The sequence below is a fragment of the Sinohyriopsis cumingii genome, chromosome 5, assembly GCF_028554795.1.
Source record: "Sinohyriopsis cumingii isolate HCF-2022 chromosome 5, ASM2855479v2, whole genome shotgun sequence".
NCBI classification, from domain to species: domain Eukaryota; kingdom Metazoa; phylum Mollusca; class Bivalvia; order Unionida; family Unionidae; genus Sinohyriopsis; species Sinohyriopsis cumingii.
This window is the reverse complement of record NC_142965.1, coordinates 28,418,077-28,438,642: the sequence shown is the minus strand read 5'-3', so window position 1 is coordinate 28,438,642 and position 20,566 is coordinate 28,418,077. Positions and strand designations below refer to the sequence as shown.

The following is a 20,566-nucleotide window of genomic DNA, read 5'->3' as shown; positions in this document are numbered from 1 at the left end:
GCACATTAAGCTGGTATTGTTTAATTTTCTCTCATTTAATAACAGCGAAAGATAGTATACTTCAGACTAATTGAGGATGATTTTTTTAATTTATTTTTTTAGTACAAGGGAGCAGTAATTTTATGTAGCTATGTGACTAGATCATATACAACTTTCTAAGAAATTTCAGCCAATGGACATGTGATTAACATAGTATTATACTAATGTTTTCTCCATTGTGCATGTTACAAATGTAAACGATTTCATCTTACACCCGCCACTCTCTTAGACGTTCATCATATCTGTAGAGCGCCCCCCAATATAAGGCATGTCCAACCTGCGAGCTGTATCCGGACAAGTCCTTCACACTCTGCTGCCCGCGGACATGTAGGGAGTCCTTTTGACAGTATGCATTTTAATTGATACTTAGTTCATTTTCTGCATTGCTTTATGGTGATGTCGTATGTATCTATCACAAAATGTGACTGTTATTTAACAGCATTATTACAGCCATTTTCGTATTCAGTTAGTAAACTGTTCTTGCTCATACGGACCGCTACCTTAAGCATTTTATCTAATTTGTACCAATCCCCACCCCCAAGGTTGGAAACCACTGCATTACGTCATTTCCAGGGTTGAAACCAATACTGTCTAATAAAATAATGTTTCTTGATTTAGTATTGAATACCATTATTCAATGCAGGTATATTTACAAATCTAATTTCACATGCAAAAATGCTGTATCATACATCGACCTTTTGGAAACTGAATTACAAGCAATCCCATCATATTTATGTGTAGATATGTATACTTAATACCTCATCCCTCATATATGTATACGTCATATATGTATACTTAATACCTCATCCCCATTTAATAAACACTGGCTAATATTTCTTCGAAATTAACATTGTTGTAGATTCCACAAATAACTTTTGTAATATTGACTTTAAAATGGCGATTGTTGACTCTTTTGGGGTCATTTACTGGAAGGCGTAATTTATCGTAATTATAAACTCCTCCTAACCCAACTCCGACCTCCATATAGACCCCCTGCATCACGTGTAATGACGGATTTAGTACCAATAGATCTGCATTTTAAGTTCACTCAAATGCAAACTTCGCGTGTCAAAAACAGACAATGTGATCAACGCTGTAAGACCAACATGTTTATGGTGTAAGCAATAAAAATTTACATGATGATGGTATTGCTGCTGCTGCTGATGATGATGATAACAGTGGCGAAGATAATAATAATAATAAAATAATAATAATAATAATAATAATAATAATATTGTTTCAATATCAAACATTATGGAAAAAATCGAAGCAAAACTGCAAAATTCATGAGATAATCATGTCATAAAAATTAAAATGAATATGATTAAAACATTTGAAAGATAAAGAGTAAGAAGTACGATATCAATGTAGTGTTGTACACATAGTTACCATGTCAGATGACATAATATATGCAATGCATTTACAGCAATTGTGCATATAGGCCATCAAATTACATGTATCATTTATCAATTTGATAATTTTACCTGTTTTTTGCTTCAAAAAAGTAACACAGATGTATGTGCATTGCACAAATATAATTTTGTCTCGAGCCTTTTCTCTGACATATTACTTTACATGTCATAGATGTTATGAGAGTCGATTGATAGCTTCAAGTCAGAGACGTCATTTCAACTTTTTTTCAGGGACAAATCCCCCCTCCCCCCAATGACGTCCCTGCTTCAAGTTAGAAGTAAATTTTCATATTTACAGTCGATTTTGGTGCAAGTATGCACGGAAATTGTTTGTAAATTCATATTTACCTAAGATATAAATCAATAAATGATAATTTCAAAACCGCAATAGAAACTCTTAAAATATTTTCTTTTCTTTTGGCACAAGCTTAGCTTTACTTTTTATACGAGAACAGACGAAATATAAAACGAAGATATCAAACACTGATCTCTGTTTGCTTGTTTATTAATTATTCCTCTAGTGTAGAATTTTACATTCAGTTCACGTCTAGGGTCAAATGGGGAAAAGTAGATGTAACGTATAAACTATATGCCATCCCACCAAGGGTATTGGATACGCTACCTTCAGGTACATATAAAAAGATTCATTCTATTTTTGGCTGCATTTACACTATGAACTAGTTCTATCTGGTCTATAGGTTGCTAGGCAGGCCAATGCGCGGGTTTAACACGCGCGAAAGCGGAGCATAGTTGTCACTCTAACGGCACGAATAAACGCCGGTAACAACTTTATCATCTTCCATTACAACCAGACAGAATGCGTGAGATTGTGCATATGCAAGCTGGCCAATGCGGTAACCAGATAGGAGCCAAGGTAGAAATATTACTTAATCGCATATATAAAATTTTCGTGATAAGTTTAAGTTCATTTGGTCTATGTATGACCCGTTCTGTTGTTATAGATGACATTTTGTTGGTTATATTATGGAATCTACATAAATGGTATTGCAAAGAGCAAACACATTTCACCGTATATTCATTCATAGAGTAGAATAAGGAACTGCACATTTAATTTCAAATTCGGCGGAGGTCTTTACCAAATTTTCACCATATATCAGACAACAAAAAAAAAAAGTTTTCCATTTAATGAAGTTATCAGCTGGACTACTATCCTCAAAATTTAGTCGTGTTTCTCTTTATTTCAAAGGCGTTTGTTTTTTCAAGGTCAAAAGTTATTTAAAAAGATATGTTTAAGTTCTGTATTTTGAGAATGTAAAAACATTGTAAAAACTGGCTACGTCCAAGTTAAATGGTTCATCTTTCAGATAATGACCATGCCTAGACAACATGTCTAAAAAAATAGGCGAAGTCTTTAGTCTCTGTAACTTTTTTCTCAACATTTCATGAGGAGACTGACATGGAAGAAGAATGTTAAATACATGTATATGCCTCTTGTGTCGACTTTCACCCTGTCAGATTAAAGTAGCTTGATTTGAACTGCATTAAACATCATGATCATGAACAACCATAGGAAATATTTGACTTTTTGAGGGAATGTGTTTATATTTTAAGGAGTTTTTTATTATGTTATTCTTATTTTTAAAATATTTTTGTACATTGTACAGAATTTGAACGAGTTCTTGATTGATATATTTTATTCTTGTGCTTGAGTATTATATTTATTTTGAACGTTTCATCTTATTAAAGTTTCGTGCAATTCAGTTTTAGATTTTTCGAACTTTATCTTTAATTGGCACCATCTATTGTGCTGAGGTGCCATACAAGGCTACATACATACATACATACATACATACATATACATGCATCCATACATACCTACATAAAAATTCTGCAGAACATACAAAATTACGACAAATTTGGGTTCAAGATAGATTATTTTTTTATAAACAAAGACTTCATTCTTCCAAAGATAATGTCTATTTAAAACTAAATTTCAACTATTCTTACACCGTTAGATCCAGTATATTCTTTCTTGCATACAATAATTCGGAATACTTTTCTTCACTCAAGTGCATAGGGAAGTTTTGTTTTGCCAATATAGCTTTCAGGAACAGTCGGCCTTTAAAGTAAAACATCATTCCCTGAACGAATTTGTTCACCACCCAACCCCACTCAACACTCTAGTTCAAACGCATATAGACGGTTTTTTCACCTAACTTTTGGCACTTTCTGCTCAGATGCAGTATCTCAGTATTTTGATACAATGTTCGCTGCACAGTTTGCTACAGTGTATATCATTACGTCATTTTGAAATTCTTTTAAAGAAAAAGAGTAACAATCGGAACATCTTCCGTGAAAAACTAACATGATGTAAAAATAGCTTGGCAGACTGCGATACAGGCATTCGGACCACCTCGGCTATTTCTGCAAACATCATTCAGAATGTGTTTGGCTTTTCCCGCGAGACAAATATATGCTTCAGATGCACAGGAGTCTGACGTTTATCAATAAAGTACGGCGAAATCTCAGACAACATGAAATCACCATATCGGTAATATAAATGAACACAAGGTGACCACAACCTCCGCTCGATTCGACTTTTTTCACGCGTGTTTTATCGCTTCAGAATCGCAGAAGACTGAAAAACTACATGTACGTTCAAAAGACAAGTGACCTACCAACGCATAACTCTCAGACGACGATCGCATGAATCCAATCCGGCGAATTAATCTTTTTTTTCACCATTACGCGCACAAACCCTTTCTATTAGAATCCACCAGACGGAAGTAACCCATTCTACCACGTACTGAATAACATGATGAAAGTAATTTCACAAGATAAAATGTTTAGCCTGCTTTTTATTTCAGATTGTATCATTTTATAATTTTATATAAATTTCCAGAACAGAAATATGTAGTTAGAGTTCGGATAGTAGAATTAACGGTTGATGACGTAATCACACTTCAAATATTAAAGACGGATGCTAGACCCGGTAGATTTAAAAAAAATGTGTTTGATCGATTTTCTAGAGGTTGCCACCTGGTAAGATCATCTGTTGTTTGTACTGATATTTTTTCATAGCAGAAAATAATAGTGGAGAAGAAAATATGATACTTGTATTATGAGAGATGTACTATTTATAATGATGATGATGATGATAATGATTGAGAGAAAAAAAAACAGTAGGAAAGGAGAATACCACTGATTAACCAATGATGATGATGATGTGTGTGTGTGTGTGAGAGAGAGAGAGAGAGAGAGAGAGAGAAAATAGTTGTGACGGATAAAATCGATACGTAATACAGTACATTACAAGTAATGACGATGCGAGAGAGAACAAAATGATTCTTGTATGATTTACCGATGATGATAGAGACAGCAAAGGCAGATAACTAATGAAAAAATTACTTATATTTAGCATTTATGGTAATACTGACGTTAGAGAGGTACGAATGATACTTTACCTGATAAGTATACCATTGATGATGATGAGGTGAAAAACGTGGTGGTGAAGGATAAAGAAAAAGGACCATGAATGATAGTTATCAAGCATGGCGATGAGAAAGAAGAAACACTTGTGAATACAATATTGTTTACTAGATATTTACCATCGTTAATAATGACGGCGACGGTGAAGATAGCGAGAGAACAGAAACATGTTTCACTGTTTAATACCTTGCTCGTGCCAGTGATATAAAGATTTGTACCGAAATTGTAATAGTTCATCTAATACCTGAAGAATTTCTTTCAAAGGTCCGGGAAGGTTACAATATTCAATCTTCAAGACTACCCCCTCCTCTCTCTCTCTCTCTCTCTCTCTCAAATACATGTATGTAGGTATGTATGTGCAGAGTGAGAGCATTTTATTTACAACTTTTGAAAATAGTAGTAAAATAATACTGTAAATAACATTTTCATGGTAAATTCATTATTCTGAGCAAATTCAACTAATATATTGATACCCATTATTAAATTTCCCTAGTATTAAAAGATCACACAGATTCTGAGCTGTGTTTGGTACGAATATTAGACCCAAACGCATATTTCCTGCAGGGTAGAAACTGGTCTAATGGGCTACTTCTGTCTGGTGGATTCTAATAGAAAGGGTTTGTGACCGTAATGGTGAAAATAAAGGTTAATTCGTCGGATTGGATTCATGCGATGGTCGTTTGAGAGTTATGCGTTGGTACGTCACTGTCTTTTGAATGTATATGTATAGTTTTTCAGTCTTCTTGCGATTCTGAAGCGGCAAAGGACGCGTGAGAAAGGTTGAATCGAGCGGAGGGATGTGGTCACCGTTGCACGCCTTGTGTACATTTATATTACCGATAAGGTGATTTCATGTTTCAGAGATTTCGCCGTACGTTATTGATAAAACTTAAGACTCGTGTGTTCAAAGTATGGTGACACTACAGATATTATGTACTTTCGGTAGAGTGACGTGTGTAAGGTGAAGTTCTTTGCATTTGCAACATGCACAGTGGAGGGAATGTTACTTTCAATGATTGTGGCTGAAATTTCTTTGGATATTGTACTTGAGGAAATGCTTCACGATCTGAACACAAGAGTTAACCAAAATGACCGCTCCCAATTGCTCGAAAAATCAGCCTGAATTGGTCTAACACGAATTTTGCCGACTGGACAATACCAGCCTCAGAAAATGCATGAATGAATTACAAAATATAAAAGAATTTTTTTCTTTTAAAAAAGGGTTGTCTTTTCTTACTTTTTCTTTTTATTTTATATTGCAATTTCCCTTTGAAGTCCAGGAAGTAAACACATCTGAGGTGGGAACAACCTGTATACTTTACATATTGCGGTCGAGGATAGTTTTACGACACACAGTACTAACTGTATAGAGAAATGGGCACCAGTCTGGAATAGGTGAAGATAAAACACTAGTAGATATGGGTTTTGCTGACCAGGATTGGTTGATAATGAAAGTTATACGTTAGGAAAAAGAATCTTTGGAGAGCTTATCCAAATTGTATGTGAAAAAAGAGACATTGTTTTATTGATGAAATTTCAGTAATTTAATAGTCTTATGTTTGGAACACTCATTATTTAAATTAGCACCCGATTCTTTGGTGCGGAATTAAAAGCACGTTTTTTCAAACACATATAGGTCCCGAAAATGCCACAGCTCGTATCCTTTTCTCTACACAGAAGCTGTCATCCAGGATGCATCGATACTGCTGTATATAGGTTTGATCATGAGCACTCAGAAATTTATCATGGTGTTTGCGTAGGTTTACTATGAGAACCGAATTAGTATCGTGAGTCCTGGAATTTATCATGGTGTTTGCATAGGTTTACTATGGGAACCGAATTAGTACCGTGAGTCCTGGAACCGGACACTCTAACTAATCGTATGTGTTGGTTGGTAGGTGAATGGTTTCTGTCATGCGCTTTGAAGACTTGTGTCAACAACTTTCCTCTTGTCACGTATGCATCGTTTGCCTGAAATCATATGAAAATCAATCTTGCGTATGTCGTTACTCATGCGATAATGATAACCGAATGACACTTTGGCCAATCAAAAAGAAGCATTTAGATTTACATCCATTGTCAATATCATACGCACAGGTCACATGCGCAGGAATGGATATATGTAAATGACATCGTGTAATGTTGCTTTATGTAAGAACCACGTGGGTGTCCGACAAAAATCACAGCTGCCAAGTGTCCGTATTTGTCCTGTTTTTGGACCTGAATACGTGTGTACATTTTTCGTGTTAAAAACTCTTTTTAATATTAAAAAAAATTATTTAAAATTTCATTGCGATTTTCTGTTTAGAACTGACATCCACTTTCATTCTGATAGAAATGTATCGCATGTAAATTGGAATATAGAGTTCTAAAAATGATTGGTTTATTCGTAATCAAGGCTTCCTTGCTAGTCTTTAACCACCATATTGGATTCCGCAAAGCAATTGCAGCCATCACTGTGTCTCATCTTCTAAATATTCAACTTGTGTCGCAAAGGAAAGCAGAAGATGCAGAATTTTCTGCAGCAAAGGAAAGAAAACAGAACTGGAAGGAAAATTTTGACGTCATGGTTAGAAACATGGTTTGTGAAACTATCTAGCAATGAGAAAACATTGCAGTTTGTGTAACTTGATTTCACTACTGGGCATGGATGTACCCCATACATTAAACAGCATGGAAAAGCTAATACACATCAGCTTGCTACTTCATCAACAAAAACTCAGCCCGAACTAAACGACGTTTATCAATACCAGAAAGATCCTTGATGCAATTTGATCGAAATTCAGTTTACTAAATTTATTTTAGAAATGAGCATTCCACTTTCCGTTACTAGTGTTGATGGCGATTTATTTTCGCACAGTTTTTCCAGACAGTAAAATCGCGGTGGATTAGTCGTGTACTAGAACCAAAACAGTTTAGTAAGAAAAACACAGAATTAAGATCATCAATGAAAACTGGCACAATGGAATCGATAATGATTGAAGAAAAAAAAAGTTGCGGAAGAGGCTGCAATAAACAGCCTTTGAGTGAGTGTTGCATTCTTGCACCTTGGGCACCCGAATGGAACAGGATACCCGTTAAGAACGTACAGGAGTGCAACACGTGCATCTTTGACATTAAATAATCAAGTAAGTTACTGTCCAACTTTTATGATGGTTGGAGATTTTGTAAATAGTTACATATGCATTAAAGTTTAAAATTCAGTATTTGTTTCTCATTAAGCATTCATTATTTTTGTACTCGGGTGTTGGCAGCTCTGAAAAATTTAGCATATTCACACAGACATCATTATTGAATGGAAAAGAAATGATAAAATTAGAGCATAGAGACATCATCAGACATAGAGGCATGGGGCTTCCCCCCCCCCCCCCCGGCCCCGAATTTGCATGTGCTGTAAAACGTAAAATTGCTCTTGGCTGTATACGAAAATTAACAAGCCTGTCAAGTTTTGATTCACCCCCCCCCCCGGAAGAACGTTGAAATGACGTCCCTGGATACAACATAACAATGAACACGAACCGGCAGTAACAACATACGATAGCAACTGCAGCAGCAACGTTTTATTTAAAAATATTGAAATTAAATGTGTTTAATTTTCTCAAATATCTTTAATTCATAGAAAAAGATTCACGATGCTTGCAGATGTGATGATGATAATGATGGCTATTATTATAATTATTATTATTGATAATGATAATATTTTGGAAGGGCGTTGAGATAATTAAAAAAATGTGAAACGTTAATTAAGTCATATTGCTTGAAATATTTTTTCATTTTTTTGTTTGGATTTTGTAAAAGTAAGAGCTATTTGTTTTGACGCTTTGTGCAATATAGACTTTCAGTGGTGTATATCATTATCTCGTTGAATATAAAACATATAATTCATATATATTTGAAACACAGAGCAACAACCCTGAGTCCTCTATTACATTACATTATACTGGACAGGCATGCATTCATTTTCTGTCCTAAAAAATATCCCTAGAAGGAGAGTGGGAGTTGTCAGTAGTGTTCTAGTTTGCTTTATAATGATAGAAATAAATGGATGTGCACAGTAAGATTTAGAGCTTCAGGTGTATAAATAGATATATAAATTATTAATATTTATTACACGTTTTCATTATTATTTCTATTTTTAAAAAAATACTTCAAGTGTCCTGCGAGACGCAACAGCATGCCCGGATTTGTCTGAAACTGTCCGGTCTGACACAATCAAGTATCATTCCAGTAGGGTGACATATCACATGACTAGTCGTCTATAAATATCACAACCAGTTCCAGTTACATAAATGAAATACGGCCGAAAGAAAAGATACCAACAGTGCAAAGAAATGAAAGTTTTTTGTTGTTTTTTACAGAATACCTTATCTTCTGCGGTAGTGTCCTAATACCCCTGCCCCATCTCTAACCAAAACTAAAACCATCAATTATCGTACACCAAAATAATAAAATAAAAAATTCTTTAAGAATACGGATCATTTTTAAATAGCTAGGATAACCAGTTAGGAAAACCTGGGAGATTATTTTTCTTTAAAAATCTAATTCTTTGCAAAATTTGAAATTATAGAGCGCCACCAATGTGGGTGCAGTAATTTTTAGAAAAATCATACATTTTTATGGAGATCAGAGTTGCCCGGGCGCGCGAGTACCCAAATCGTCAAAATTTGAACGAATTCGCGCATTTGGAAACCAATGTTGTACGAGAACACGCATAAATTAGTTAAAGTTCATACATATAAAAATACACTCTTTGCAGTATAACACTTGTAATTATTACCTCTTAAAATGCTTGCCTCGGCAATGTCGCACCGTCGGTAGCGATTGTTGTGATGTGTGTCATCTGGGGTAGGCAACTGTTTATGCATCTCGGTACTGCCGTTTGACATGAAAGGTTGTTAAACTTAAATTGACTGGTATATTGGGCCCTGAAACAAGCATTCTGTCATAGTTTACCTTGCGTTCATAGATGACTTTTAAAAATATTTGTTTACATTACGGGCTACTAAGAGAACTTACAATGGCCGACTTCCCACATGGTTCATCTTCAGCTGGCGATTTAATTCGGGAAATACTATATTAAATAACTCACCGTTCGTTTGTACCCTCCTACCGATATAAAATACGAAAAGCTTAATGAGAGAGGAAAAAATGTGTAGAACTTGGTCAGTTCAATCATTGGTTTATAATTTCAAACCTGATTGTGATCCGGAAGTTTTCAGTGTAGAAGACGATCCTGCTCACCGGTCATTTCCAGTTCCTTGACAATTCCATTGTTAGCGAAGGGGTGGATGCACGCCTACACATGTATATATCGAAGGTAAATACTAAGTCATCTGCTTTCGATATTTACAGTGTCGAATTAAGGAAGAAAAGAATGACAACGGCAAATTTGGTTTCACGTGAATTTAACAAGGGGCGTAATTTCTTAGTGTATTTATGCGAAGGGGTATAACTCTCAGCTCTCAACCATACGTTATACAGAATTATCCAGCAATTACCGAATATAATGAAAAGTCCCTATGTTGTCTGAGTAAAATAAAATCGCCCAATAGTATACGCAATATGGCGCCGTGTTAGTATAGAAACTCCCTAAAGAACGAAACGTGTAGACTACGACAGTGTTGGGGCCACTCTGGTCATGGTCAGTTAGAAATTATAAATCAATGAATAAAATGACCAAGTTTTGTGTATTTTTTTATTTAGCACGTTAATGATTTTCGTTATTGAAATCAGTAGGGGGTTAACAAACAAATGTTGATTTATACCAAAACATAAGATGGTAGTGATAATGGTTTTAAAATGTTTTATGTATGTCAGATTATTGGAGCTTGGAAAGTGTTACTGTAAATACCAAAGAGTGATTTTGAGCCTGTAAATGATGTTGAGTAACAATCCGATGTACATGCTGGATGGACATAAAAATACGGCATGCTGGTTAACAGCGGTGCTTCGAAATTAAAAGCAGAAATGGAGAATGCTGAGATTAAATACAGCCATTTTAAAACGGTTTTATTTTCATTTATTTTCTCAAACAATTCAGCACTGCGCTACTAAAATATCGTGGTTTTGTGAGTTTGGATTTTCAGCATTGAATGAAATCAATTCGAAAAAGAGAGAGAAACTTTTTAAAATCGACGATGAAATGCGCGCATGTTCGTCAAGTTTGGAGCCTCGCTTCAATCTGATTTGCTGTCGAAAGCAGGCACATCCTTCACATTAAATTTAAAATTAAATATATATGTAAAAATAAATAAGTTCTTCACCACAAAAATTGTTAAATCTTTTCAGGTGTGCCGTGAAAATTGTTAGATCTTTTTGGTGTGCCGCAAGACAAAAAAGTTTGAGAAACACTGACGTAATGAATGCTTATCTTTTGGTATGTTCTATTTCGGCATTTATTGGTAATGTCCGTAAGATTTCCGGATAAAGTGTTTGCACCGCACATAATAAATGGACTGCATATAAAGGTGTTTGCACTGCATATAGTGAAAATGCACTGCATATTATGACAACTGCATTGCATTTAAAGGCGTTGGTACTGCGCGTACAGGTTTGGACTTGTTATAATGACAATTGCAATGCATATAAAGGCATTTACACTGCATATAAAAGCGTTTTAAACTGCATATAATGATACATGAGCTGCATATGAAAAATGAACTGCATATAAATTCGTTTTGACTGCATATAATGATGACTGGAATGCATATATTACAAAGAACTGCGTACACTTGAACAACATGAGACAGCCGGGGCGATCCATTGCCAGTACAATGTACAATCCTAAGGAAATGTACCATTTAATCACAGGTAATGTCGTCTTCTGGAGCTAACTTTGGAAGTAATACGCGTACTAGAATCGCATCATGCGGATTCAGTCTCTGAATATGCAATAGTTCCTTTAAAAATTTAAATAAAATGAAATTTTACAATCGAACACCTAACTTAATTGTTACATACTGTTGTTGAATAATATGCAGGGATGTGGCATTTTTACCGACTTACTCTCTCCGTACGTCTTTCGTATTTTTGAGATTCACTCAGGGCCGGCGCTACCATATAGGCAAACTAGGCAGCCGCCTAGGGCGCTGATTTCAGGGGGCGTATTTTTTTAATTTTTTATATTGTTTATAAATTTTGAAATTGATATTTTCCGGGGGGGGGGGGGCCAGAATCTAACCTTGCCTAGGGCGCCAGATAGTCTGGCAGGGTCTGGCGCCGGCCCTGGATTCGCTCATTTCTTGGTACGTCAGTAATCACAATATTGTAGCATCAGTAGATTTAGAGAACATTTAGCAAATTAGGTTCACAATTAGCGAATTGTCGATGGGCAAAATTATCGTTTTTAAAGGTTATGGTTGGCACAACCACCTTAATGAATAAATGCAAGCTGCTATGCAATAGTAATACGTAAGGATTGAAATGTGGTCACTTTATTTCGGGGGGTGGGGTGGTAAGGTAGCAATAAAACGCACATAACGTTATCGACTTCGAGATATCTTAAAATAAAGTTCTGGATAAATCGTCGGTTAAAGCATTTCTTGATAGCAATTTTCACATATTTCATCTGTTCACTGTTTGGTGTTTTGTGTTTCACATGAAAGTTTTCATCGAAGTGTTTTCGAGAGCATACAGTTTTAATGATAATTAGGTTGTTCGCTAAATTCTTTAAGACCAATGCATGTAAAATACAAGTTATTAGATGAAACTCAATGGCGCGCTAAAGGTCGAGGAAAAAGCATTCTCTAACATTTTTCTTTTCCGTCAGATCGAGGAAAGTTCAGTTTTAATACTAAAAAATAATTTTAATAATGGAACCGTTATCGAGGATGATGTGTACTAAGAACCTAATACACAGAATATCCAAAGCATTCCTTATACTAAGAAGTTTAACGGGTGAGGGTGCGGTGGGATTATATTTTATATGAAACTTTGAGTGCAGATTTATTTGCTAATTTTTTTAAATGTATTTGGATGAACCTGTTAGTAGATAAGTGTTGGATAATTTGCTGTGTTTTATTTTCAGTTCTGGGAAGTCATTTCAGACGAACACGGCATCGATCCCACTGGAACCTACCATGGAGATTCTGATCTCCAACTGGAGAGAATCAACGTGTACTACAATGAAGCCACAGGTTGGTGTCTTTATATTTCTGGAACAATCAAAAAGTAGTATATGCGTGAAAAAAAAGAATACAAAAAGCATGAAACATATGTAAATTATAATGAATATAGATCAGCTCATTTGCTTATGTTAGAAACTATTAATTAATTAAAAGCTTTCTGGTGGCCTCGGATTTTCGTGGTCGCGTGTTCGAACCCAGGCCGAGTCATACCAAATACTTACAAAAATGGTAGTAGCAGGTGCCTCGCTAGGCACTCAGCATTAAGAGGTTAGTGTTAGGACTGACGGTCGGTCTGGTGTCAGGATGATGTGACTGGGAGGGACATCATACTACATGTCTGCAGCATGATGCCCGTGCGCTAGACATCCCTATAAACCAGGGGTCTCAAACTAAAACCACCCTGGGGGCTGCATGAGGGCATTTTTGACGACCCAAGGGCCGCATCACCTTTGTTATTTCTCGACACCTTGTGACTCCAATTATTTTGCGAGCCATATGATAAAGGCTTGGCGGGCCGCGTGCTTGTTGTTGTTGTTATAGGGTTTAACGCCATTTTCAGCACAGGATAGGCTGTACATGACGGCCAGTATTAATGGTGGAGGAAGTGCCAGTGAAAACCCGGAAAGAACCACCGACCCACGAGAAGCTACAGGCAAGCTTTCTCGCATACCCACATTGGCCGAACCCGAGACTCGAACCCACGCAGACGGCGGTGAGATGGCAGTGATCTGTAACGGTGAGCGCTTTAGACCACTCGGGCCACCTCCCTCGCGTGTTTGAGATCCCTGCTATAAATTGTCACATTGCAGACATCGTAGCAATATGACTGAAAATTTTGTTGTTGTTGTTCTTCTTCTTCTTGGGTTTAACGCCATTTTTCAGTACATGGCGGACAGTATAACTGGTGGAGGAAGAACCCTGGAAAACCCAGGGAAGAACCACCGACCCACGAGAAGCTACTGGCAGGATTTCCCACATACCCACGCTAGCCGAGCCTTGGACTCGAACACACGCAGACCGAGGTGAGATGGCAGTGACCCGGAACGGTGAGCGCTTTAGACCACTCGGCCACTCGGGGCCCCTTGAAAATTTTGTAATGCTACGTTAAACACGCACACACACATTAAATAAAAATAACACATATAATACAAAAGATTTTTAAACATGGAAAACGCTTGAGAGATTTTATGGAAGAAAAGTTTTTCACATGATATATAGTTTTAAGTGATCTACATTACAACCTGCAAAAGGCACTATTTCAGGTTTTGGCTTATATCTGAAGGCAATTCGCACAGAGTACAGATCAGTTGTGTAACTAAGAACGCGTAATTTTATGAAAAGCAAGTGACATTTCAAGCTTGTTTTGGAAAACTTAAAACCGAACAAAAATAAATAAGGGCCATGACAAAATATTATTTGGATTCAGCTAACAGTTGTCACACTTTAGAGAGAAAAAATTAAGGTTGGCAAACAAGGCCACTTGACAGGACTGCATTGAGGAAAACACATTTGATCTTAATCTACATGTGACCGCTCCGGTGGCCTAGTGGTTAGAGCGTCCGCCTCGGAAGCGGGAGGTCGTGGGTTCGAACCCCGGCCGAGTCATACCAAAGACTTACAAAAATGGTACTAAGAGCTACCTCGCTTGACGCTCAGCGTTAAGAGGTTAGTTTTAGGACTGGTGGGCCTGGTGTCAGGATAATGTGACTGGGTGGGGCATCATGCTACGTGTCTGCGGCATGATGCCCCAGTGCTAGACATCCCTATAAACTGTCACACTGCAGACATCGTAGTCACATCGATGTGACTGAAAAATTGTTAATAGCTACGTTAAAAATCCTAATCACACACACACTTAATCTACATGCATGGTTAATTTGTCCCATTACATAATCTCTTCGGCTGTTAATCAAGTATATAGTGCGTAATGAGAATAGCGTAAAAATCACCCCTTATACGGATTAAACATGCATCTCATTCAGAAAAAAACCTTAGTAGTTGATAAGTTTAAACAAGATGGAAAAGAGACCTCAGTTAAACGAACGATTAGGTTCATCGATAACTTCGGTTTCATGGGGCAATACATTGAACAGCTAGTTGTACAACTTACGTGATAGAAAATTTATCGGTGTAACAACACACTTGGAGAACATGCAGCCACAATCATGACGAGAAGGTGTCTAATCATACAAGCACTTTGATTCGTTTGAAAAGTTCAAAGAGACATTCATTCCAGATAATGACAGTTGCATCCATCACTTTTCAACTGAAGCTTGTCCGATTAAAGGTAGCACGAATCATTTTGAAGTAAAGAAAATTAGCTAATCTTCATGACTGTTAGGAACGTATGCAAAACTATGTTACATATTTACATTACTGCATTGCACCGGTAGAAGCACATGACGTATGTATGAAAGTGTCAGGTATTCAGTTGGAGCAACTAACTGATTATAATAATGATCCAAATTGAGAGTAGAAATCGTGAGGGAATTATCAGTGCTAAAGGTAATAACGAATTATGTGTGGTTGATGGGAAATTATAGACGATGGAGAGGTCGATGAAACAGTATCTAAATAATTCGTAGTATATCTTAACAAAAATATGTTCTATTGTTGGGCAATGTGCCAGTTCTTTCCCGCGAAAAACATATAACACGGAACAACTGAACTAAATGTGAATTGAACAAGTTATTTAGTATCCTCAATGGTAATTAAATAGCATATTTTAAAATTAGACCTTAAGATTGCCAAAATATATCCACGAATGAATCAAAGACAACCCACTTGCGCCAGAGAAATTTGTTTTGATGGAAGCAATTTATCAGAACTTCAAACACAGTTCCTAAAAGAGGAGAGGGCAGCCTAACAAACGGTGCCATTTTTTTTTACATTACAAAAGAGAGAAAAAAAATAACACAACAATAACAACAGATACCCCCAACTATGTATATTAGAATTTATAAAACTGTACATGGAATCGGGAGTGAAAGTGACAAAATGTAGTCAGTCATCCTTTTTAGTTAACAAATCCTGCATAAAAATGAAAATACCTCTCAGAAAGAGAGAGAGAGAGAGAGAGAGAGAGAGAGAGGCGTTAATGAGAAATATTTTTTTCCCAGACTAATAAATGAATAATGCCGTATTCGGCAAAAAAGAATGCACATTTTCAAGAAAGAACAATATATACAAATGAAAAGAAATATGACAGTTTACGCAAGATCTATCATTCGCAGATAACAAAATAAAATCATTTGGGTTTTGTTAGCATGAAGAAAAATAAAGATCAAACCTAGTGGACCTGTCTATCGCAGTCAGACTTAGTGGACCTATCTATGGGAGTTCTACAATGATAGAACCATTACAATTGCTGATGTACGATTTCCACGAATAACAAGTTGAAAAAATACGATAAATTTATAATGACACGAAAGAATGTAGGGTTTTACGTTATAAACAACTGTTCAAAAGAGAATTTGTGTAGCATTCCTCATCAGGTAAATAAATAATCAGCATCCTTGGTTGATTCAGACATCAGTTACGTTGTATTTCAGTAAGTGAACTGTTTGATTAAGATCCAAGGTATACTCCGTTAATGCTGACAAGAACGAGAAAAGTATGACTGTAAAGGTATAACGAAACGTGTTACCAAGCAAAATATAAGATTTTATTTGTACAATGAGTGTTTAGTCACGCAAATAATTACCAACAAACGGCATTAGTTAGATTGTCCAGTCATGACGTAAACCTTGCGTGTTCGTTGAAAGTGGAACACATTCTCGCCCAGTATATCGACTTCCACCTTGTTGGACAGTTTGGTTTTTTTTATGTTAACTTAAGAATTTGGATAATTTACCACCACAAAAAAATCTTGGATGTTTTTTTTTAAAACAAGAAAGAAAGCGGTTTATAAAGGAAAGTTAGATTTTCTATTTCAAGGATTTTCTACTTTTATGATTTTAAACCTGTCTGTTATTGTATACACCGTGAAAAGAATATTTGAAATCTTCATTTATAATGTATCTCGTAGGACTACATGTTTACGATTTTTTGAACGGGTGTCGATTCTCAAAGTTTTGCCTAATTTTTGTTTTTGTATTTTTAAGGTTTAGCAACTTAACTTTTAACCTAGCCAGGAATGTACTTACTTTCAGTTAAATCCTTTACATGCGTAAATACTTCAACTCAAGCTGTTACAGTGTAGTTGCAATCTATGTATAGGCCAGTTTCTTCAGTCTTGAATATGATTACCTGAAAGTAAAGATATGAATAGATTAATTGAAATAAAGTTATGAATAGGTTTAATTGCAATTAGCGAGAAAGAAAACAAAGAATATAGTTTTAGATAAAAACATATCAAGTGGAAGTAAACGATCGGCTAAGAATTTTTAGTGTCACGAAACTAAAGAATAAAAATATATGCCTGTTTTGCTGCATTGTGTTGATACTCGCTGAAACAGTTTATTTTTTGATGCAATTTCTACCTTTAATAACATGTTCTTTATCAGATGCTTATTGCATTCTTTTAGGAGGCAAATATGTTCCCAGAGCAATATTGGTGGATCTGGAACCTGGCACAATGGATTCTGTCAGGTCGGGACCTTTTGGTCAGATCTTCAGGCCGGACAACTTCGTGTTTGGACAGAGTGGAGCTGGAAATAACTGGGCAAAGGGACATTACACTGAGGGTGCCGAACTGGTAGATTCTGTCCTTGATGTTGTAAGAAAAGAGGCAGAGAGTTGTGATTGTCTTCAAGGTTTCCAGTTGACACATTCTCTTGGTGGTGGCACTGGATCAGGAATGGGAACCCTTCTTATCAGCAAGATCCGAGAAGAATATCCAGACAGAATCATGAACACTTTCTCTGTTGTGCCATCACCAAAGGTTAGACCTTTTATATTTTCATTGCTATATTTATTATACTAAAACACTTGGAAATAATATTGCGATTCATGTGCCTTTAAAGTCATATAATGAATAATTCTATAATAAAAAAATTAATCGATAATGCTATATTATGTCGGTAGTTTTCAGCCTGCTTCATTGAGATCTCAGATTTTATTTGAGTTAATTTTCAGTGTTCCAATATGCAGTGCAAATTATTTGATCTTGATGTGAAAATCCTTCGCATTTGATGAGAAACGTTTCTTAAACATGCATATTTCTTCGTCAGGTGTCCGACACTGTCGTAGAGCCATACAACGCCACCTTATCCGTCCATCAGCTTGTAGAAAACACCGATGAGACTTATTGCATCGACAACGAGGCTCTGTACGACATCTGCTTTAGAACTCTGAAACTGACGACCCCAACCTATGGAGACTTGAATCATCTAGTGTCTGCAACAATGTCTGGTGTTACCACCTGCCTCAGATTCCCTGGTCAGCTGAACGCCGATCTTCGCAAATTAGCAGTCAACATGGTCCCCTTCCCCCGTCTCCACTTCTTCATGCCAGGATTTGCTCCACTCACATCACGAGGTAGCCAGCAATACAGAGCTCTCACCGTTCCAGAGCTGACCCAGCAGATGTTTGATGCTAAGAACATGATGGCTGCCTGCGATCCTCGTCACGGTCGTTACCTGACAGTTGCCGCCATGTTCCGTGGTCGCATGTCCATGAAGGAGGTTGATGAGCAGATGCTGAACGTCCAGAACAAGAACAGCAGCTACTTCGTGGAATGGATTCCAAACAACGTCAAGACTGCTGTTTGTGACATTCCACCTCGAGGCCTGAAGATGTCTGTCACCTTCATTGGTAACAGCACAGCTATTCAGGAGTTGTTCAAGAGAATTTCCGAGCAGTTCACGGCTATGTTTCGTCGTAAGGCTTTCTTGCATTGGTACACTGGTGAGGGTATGGATGAGATGGAGTTCACTGAGGCCGAGTCCAACATGAATGATTTGGTGTCTGAATACCAGCAATACCAGGATGCCACAGCTGAGGAGGAGGGTGAATTTGATGAGGAGGAGGAAGGAGAGCAGGAGGCAGCGTAAAGAATCTGAATGCACTGAAGAAACCATTAGATTCTACATGCAGTGAAGAAACTATCTGATTAAGCTAGATTTTTTTTGGGGGGGGGTTGCTTGTTTCTGTTATTCAGGAATTTTGAAGTTGGTTCCGATAGATCATGGAATTAAAACAAGTAAAGAAAATGGTTTTAAAGTAACAACCAAAAATAAATATAAAAAACCCTGCCGCCTTTGTTAAAACACGACTGTGGTGGATGATACATGCAGAAAGCAATAAAATTGTGCATTACTTTTACATGATTACTATGCCTTTGTATATGCTGGAGAAAATTATAATATGTTAGCTTCTTTCTGTAAGTTTTCCATATAACTCCTACATTGGATTGATATACATCTCATTCTAGGTTAATATGCTTACGTGACATCTTGACAGCAATAGTTCAATGATTCACAAGATAAGTGTATGTTAGTGAGCATTACAATCTTCCAAAGTGATGTCTCTGTTGATTCATAGACGGGATGACCGATGACATTACAAGTCGCAATGCTTATTATAAAACATGTAATACAAAGCCTACTGCCTTTAGATCAAAACAGTGGACTTTCGTTATATATATAAAAATTAACGAAACGAAATTCATTCAATAATCAATCCGATTAAAATCAAATTTTCATTCACGTAGGACATCTGAAATCTGATTTTAATCAGTTTGTTCAGTAGTTTGATAGAATACGATATTGACTCCAATGCTGGAATATTACTCTTACGCTTCCTATAATATGCCATCAATTGATAATCACATGTTCATATTGGCAATAGTGTACAACGAAAAAGACCAGTGCCAAGAAACAGCAGTTGCTTTATGCTGTGCCATTAAAAAGAAAGAGAACTGCCTGTGAAAACTTACATATTTACATTTAAAATGCATAGAAAATATTCGGTTCTGCTGCCACTTTTGTAAGGGATAATGTCTTGATCTATTTATGTTATGATGTCAAATTTGCATGAAGTTTCCCGTTGAAAGCAGCAATTGTCAATACCAGTGACGTTGTTGAGTCCATTCCAGTAATCCGCCAATGTAATTGTCAGTTAGAAAGTGACTTGATGGTTTTGATATCTGTTACGAAATTTTGATTCTTTTTGGATTTGTTTTAATTTTATCTGAAAAGTGCGTCTTGGCAATCTCTATGTTCATCGTAATAAAATGTTTAGTTGACGTAACGAATCATGTGTAGTTATCTTACGTAGTGAAATGCGGTGGATTCTCAGATTAGGTTGCACAAATCTGACATGTAAACTGGTTCCGCAACTAGTCTTCATTATTTACAACAACGCAAAAAAAAATTCGCATTCAGTGATATAGCCGCAACAGCGTATCGGTAGATCAATGTATCGGCAACAGACCTGATGTGATTTAGTGACTTTACAAAAATATCCATCTTGGTGACTTTCGTAGGCCAGAATACCGACACGAATAATCTATGAGACTGATTATCCTCCGTCGTTAAATCTACAATTATGAGTTGGTAATTTCATTTGGAGATTTAAAGATGGAGTAGTATGTATAAA

The 20,566-nt window shown here is 36.5% G+C and overlaps 1 protein-coding gene across 1 annotated transcript; it reads left to right on the top strand.

Annotated features, from left to right (window-relative positions):
- Nucleotides 1–2,147: 2,147 nt before the first annotated feature.
- LOC149798851 (tubulin beta chain) lies at nucleotides 2,148–20,213 on the top strand. The gene is made up of 4 exons (XM_089957754.1): nucleotides 2,148–2,325; nucleotides 12,928–13,036; nucleotides 17,554–17,909; nucleotides 18,199–20,213. The coding sequence occupies exons 1-4, from the start codon at nucleotides 2,269–2,271 to the stop codon at nucleotides 19,018–19,020; spliced, it is 1,344 nt and encodes a 447-aa protein (XP_089813880.1). The 5' UTR covers nucleotides 2,148–2,268; the 3' UTR covers nucleotides 19,021–20,213.
- Nucleotides 20,214–20,566: the final 353 nt, after the last annotated feature.

Excerpts from the sequence above, each read along its gene's own strand:
- LOC149798851 (XM_089957754.1), top strand. The coding sequence starts at position 2,269 with ATGCGTGAGATTGTGCATATGCAAGCTGGCCAATGCGGTAACCAGATA. Across the intron at positions 2,326-12,927 it reads GTAACCAGATAGGAGCCAAG|TTCTGGGAAGTCATTTCAGA; the intron begins GTAGAAATATTA and ends TTTTATTTTCAG. Across the intron at positions 17,910-18,198 it reads CTGTTGTGCCATCACCAAAG|GTGTCCGACACTGTCGTAGA; the intron begins GTTAGACCTTTT and ends TTTCTTCGTCAG.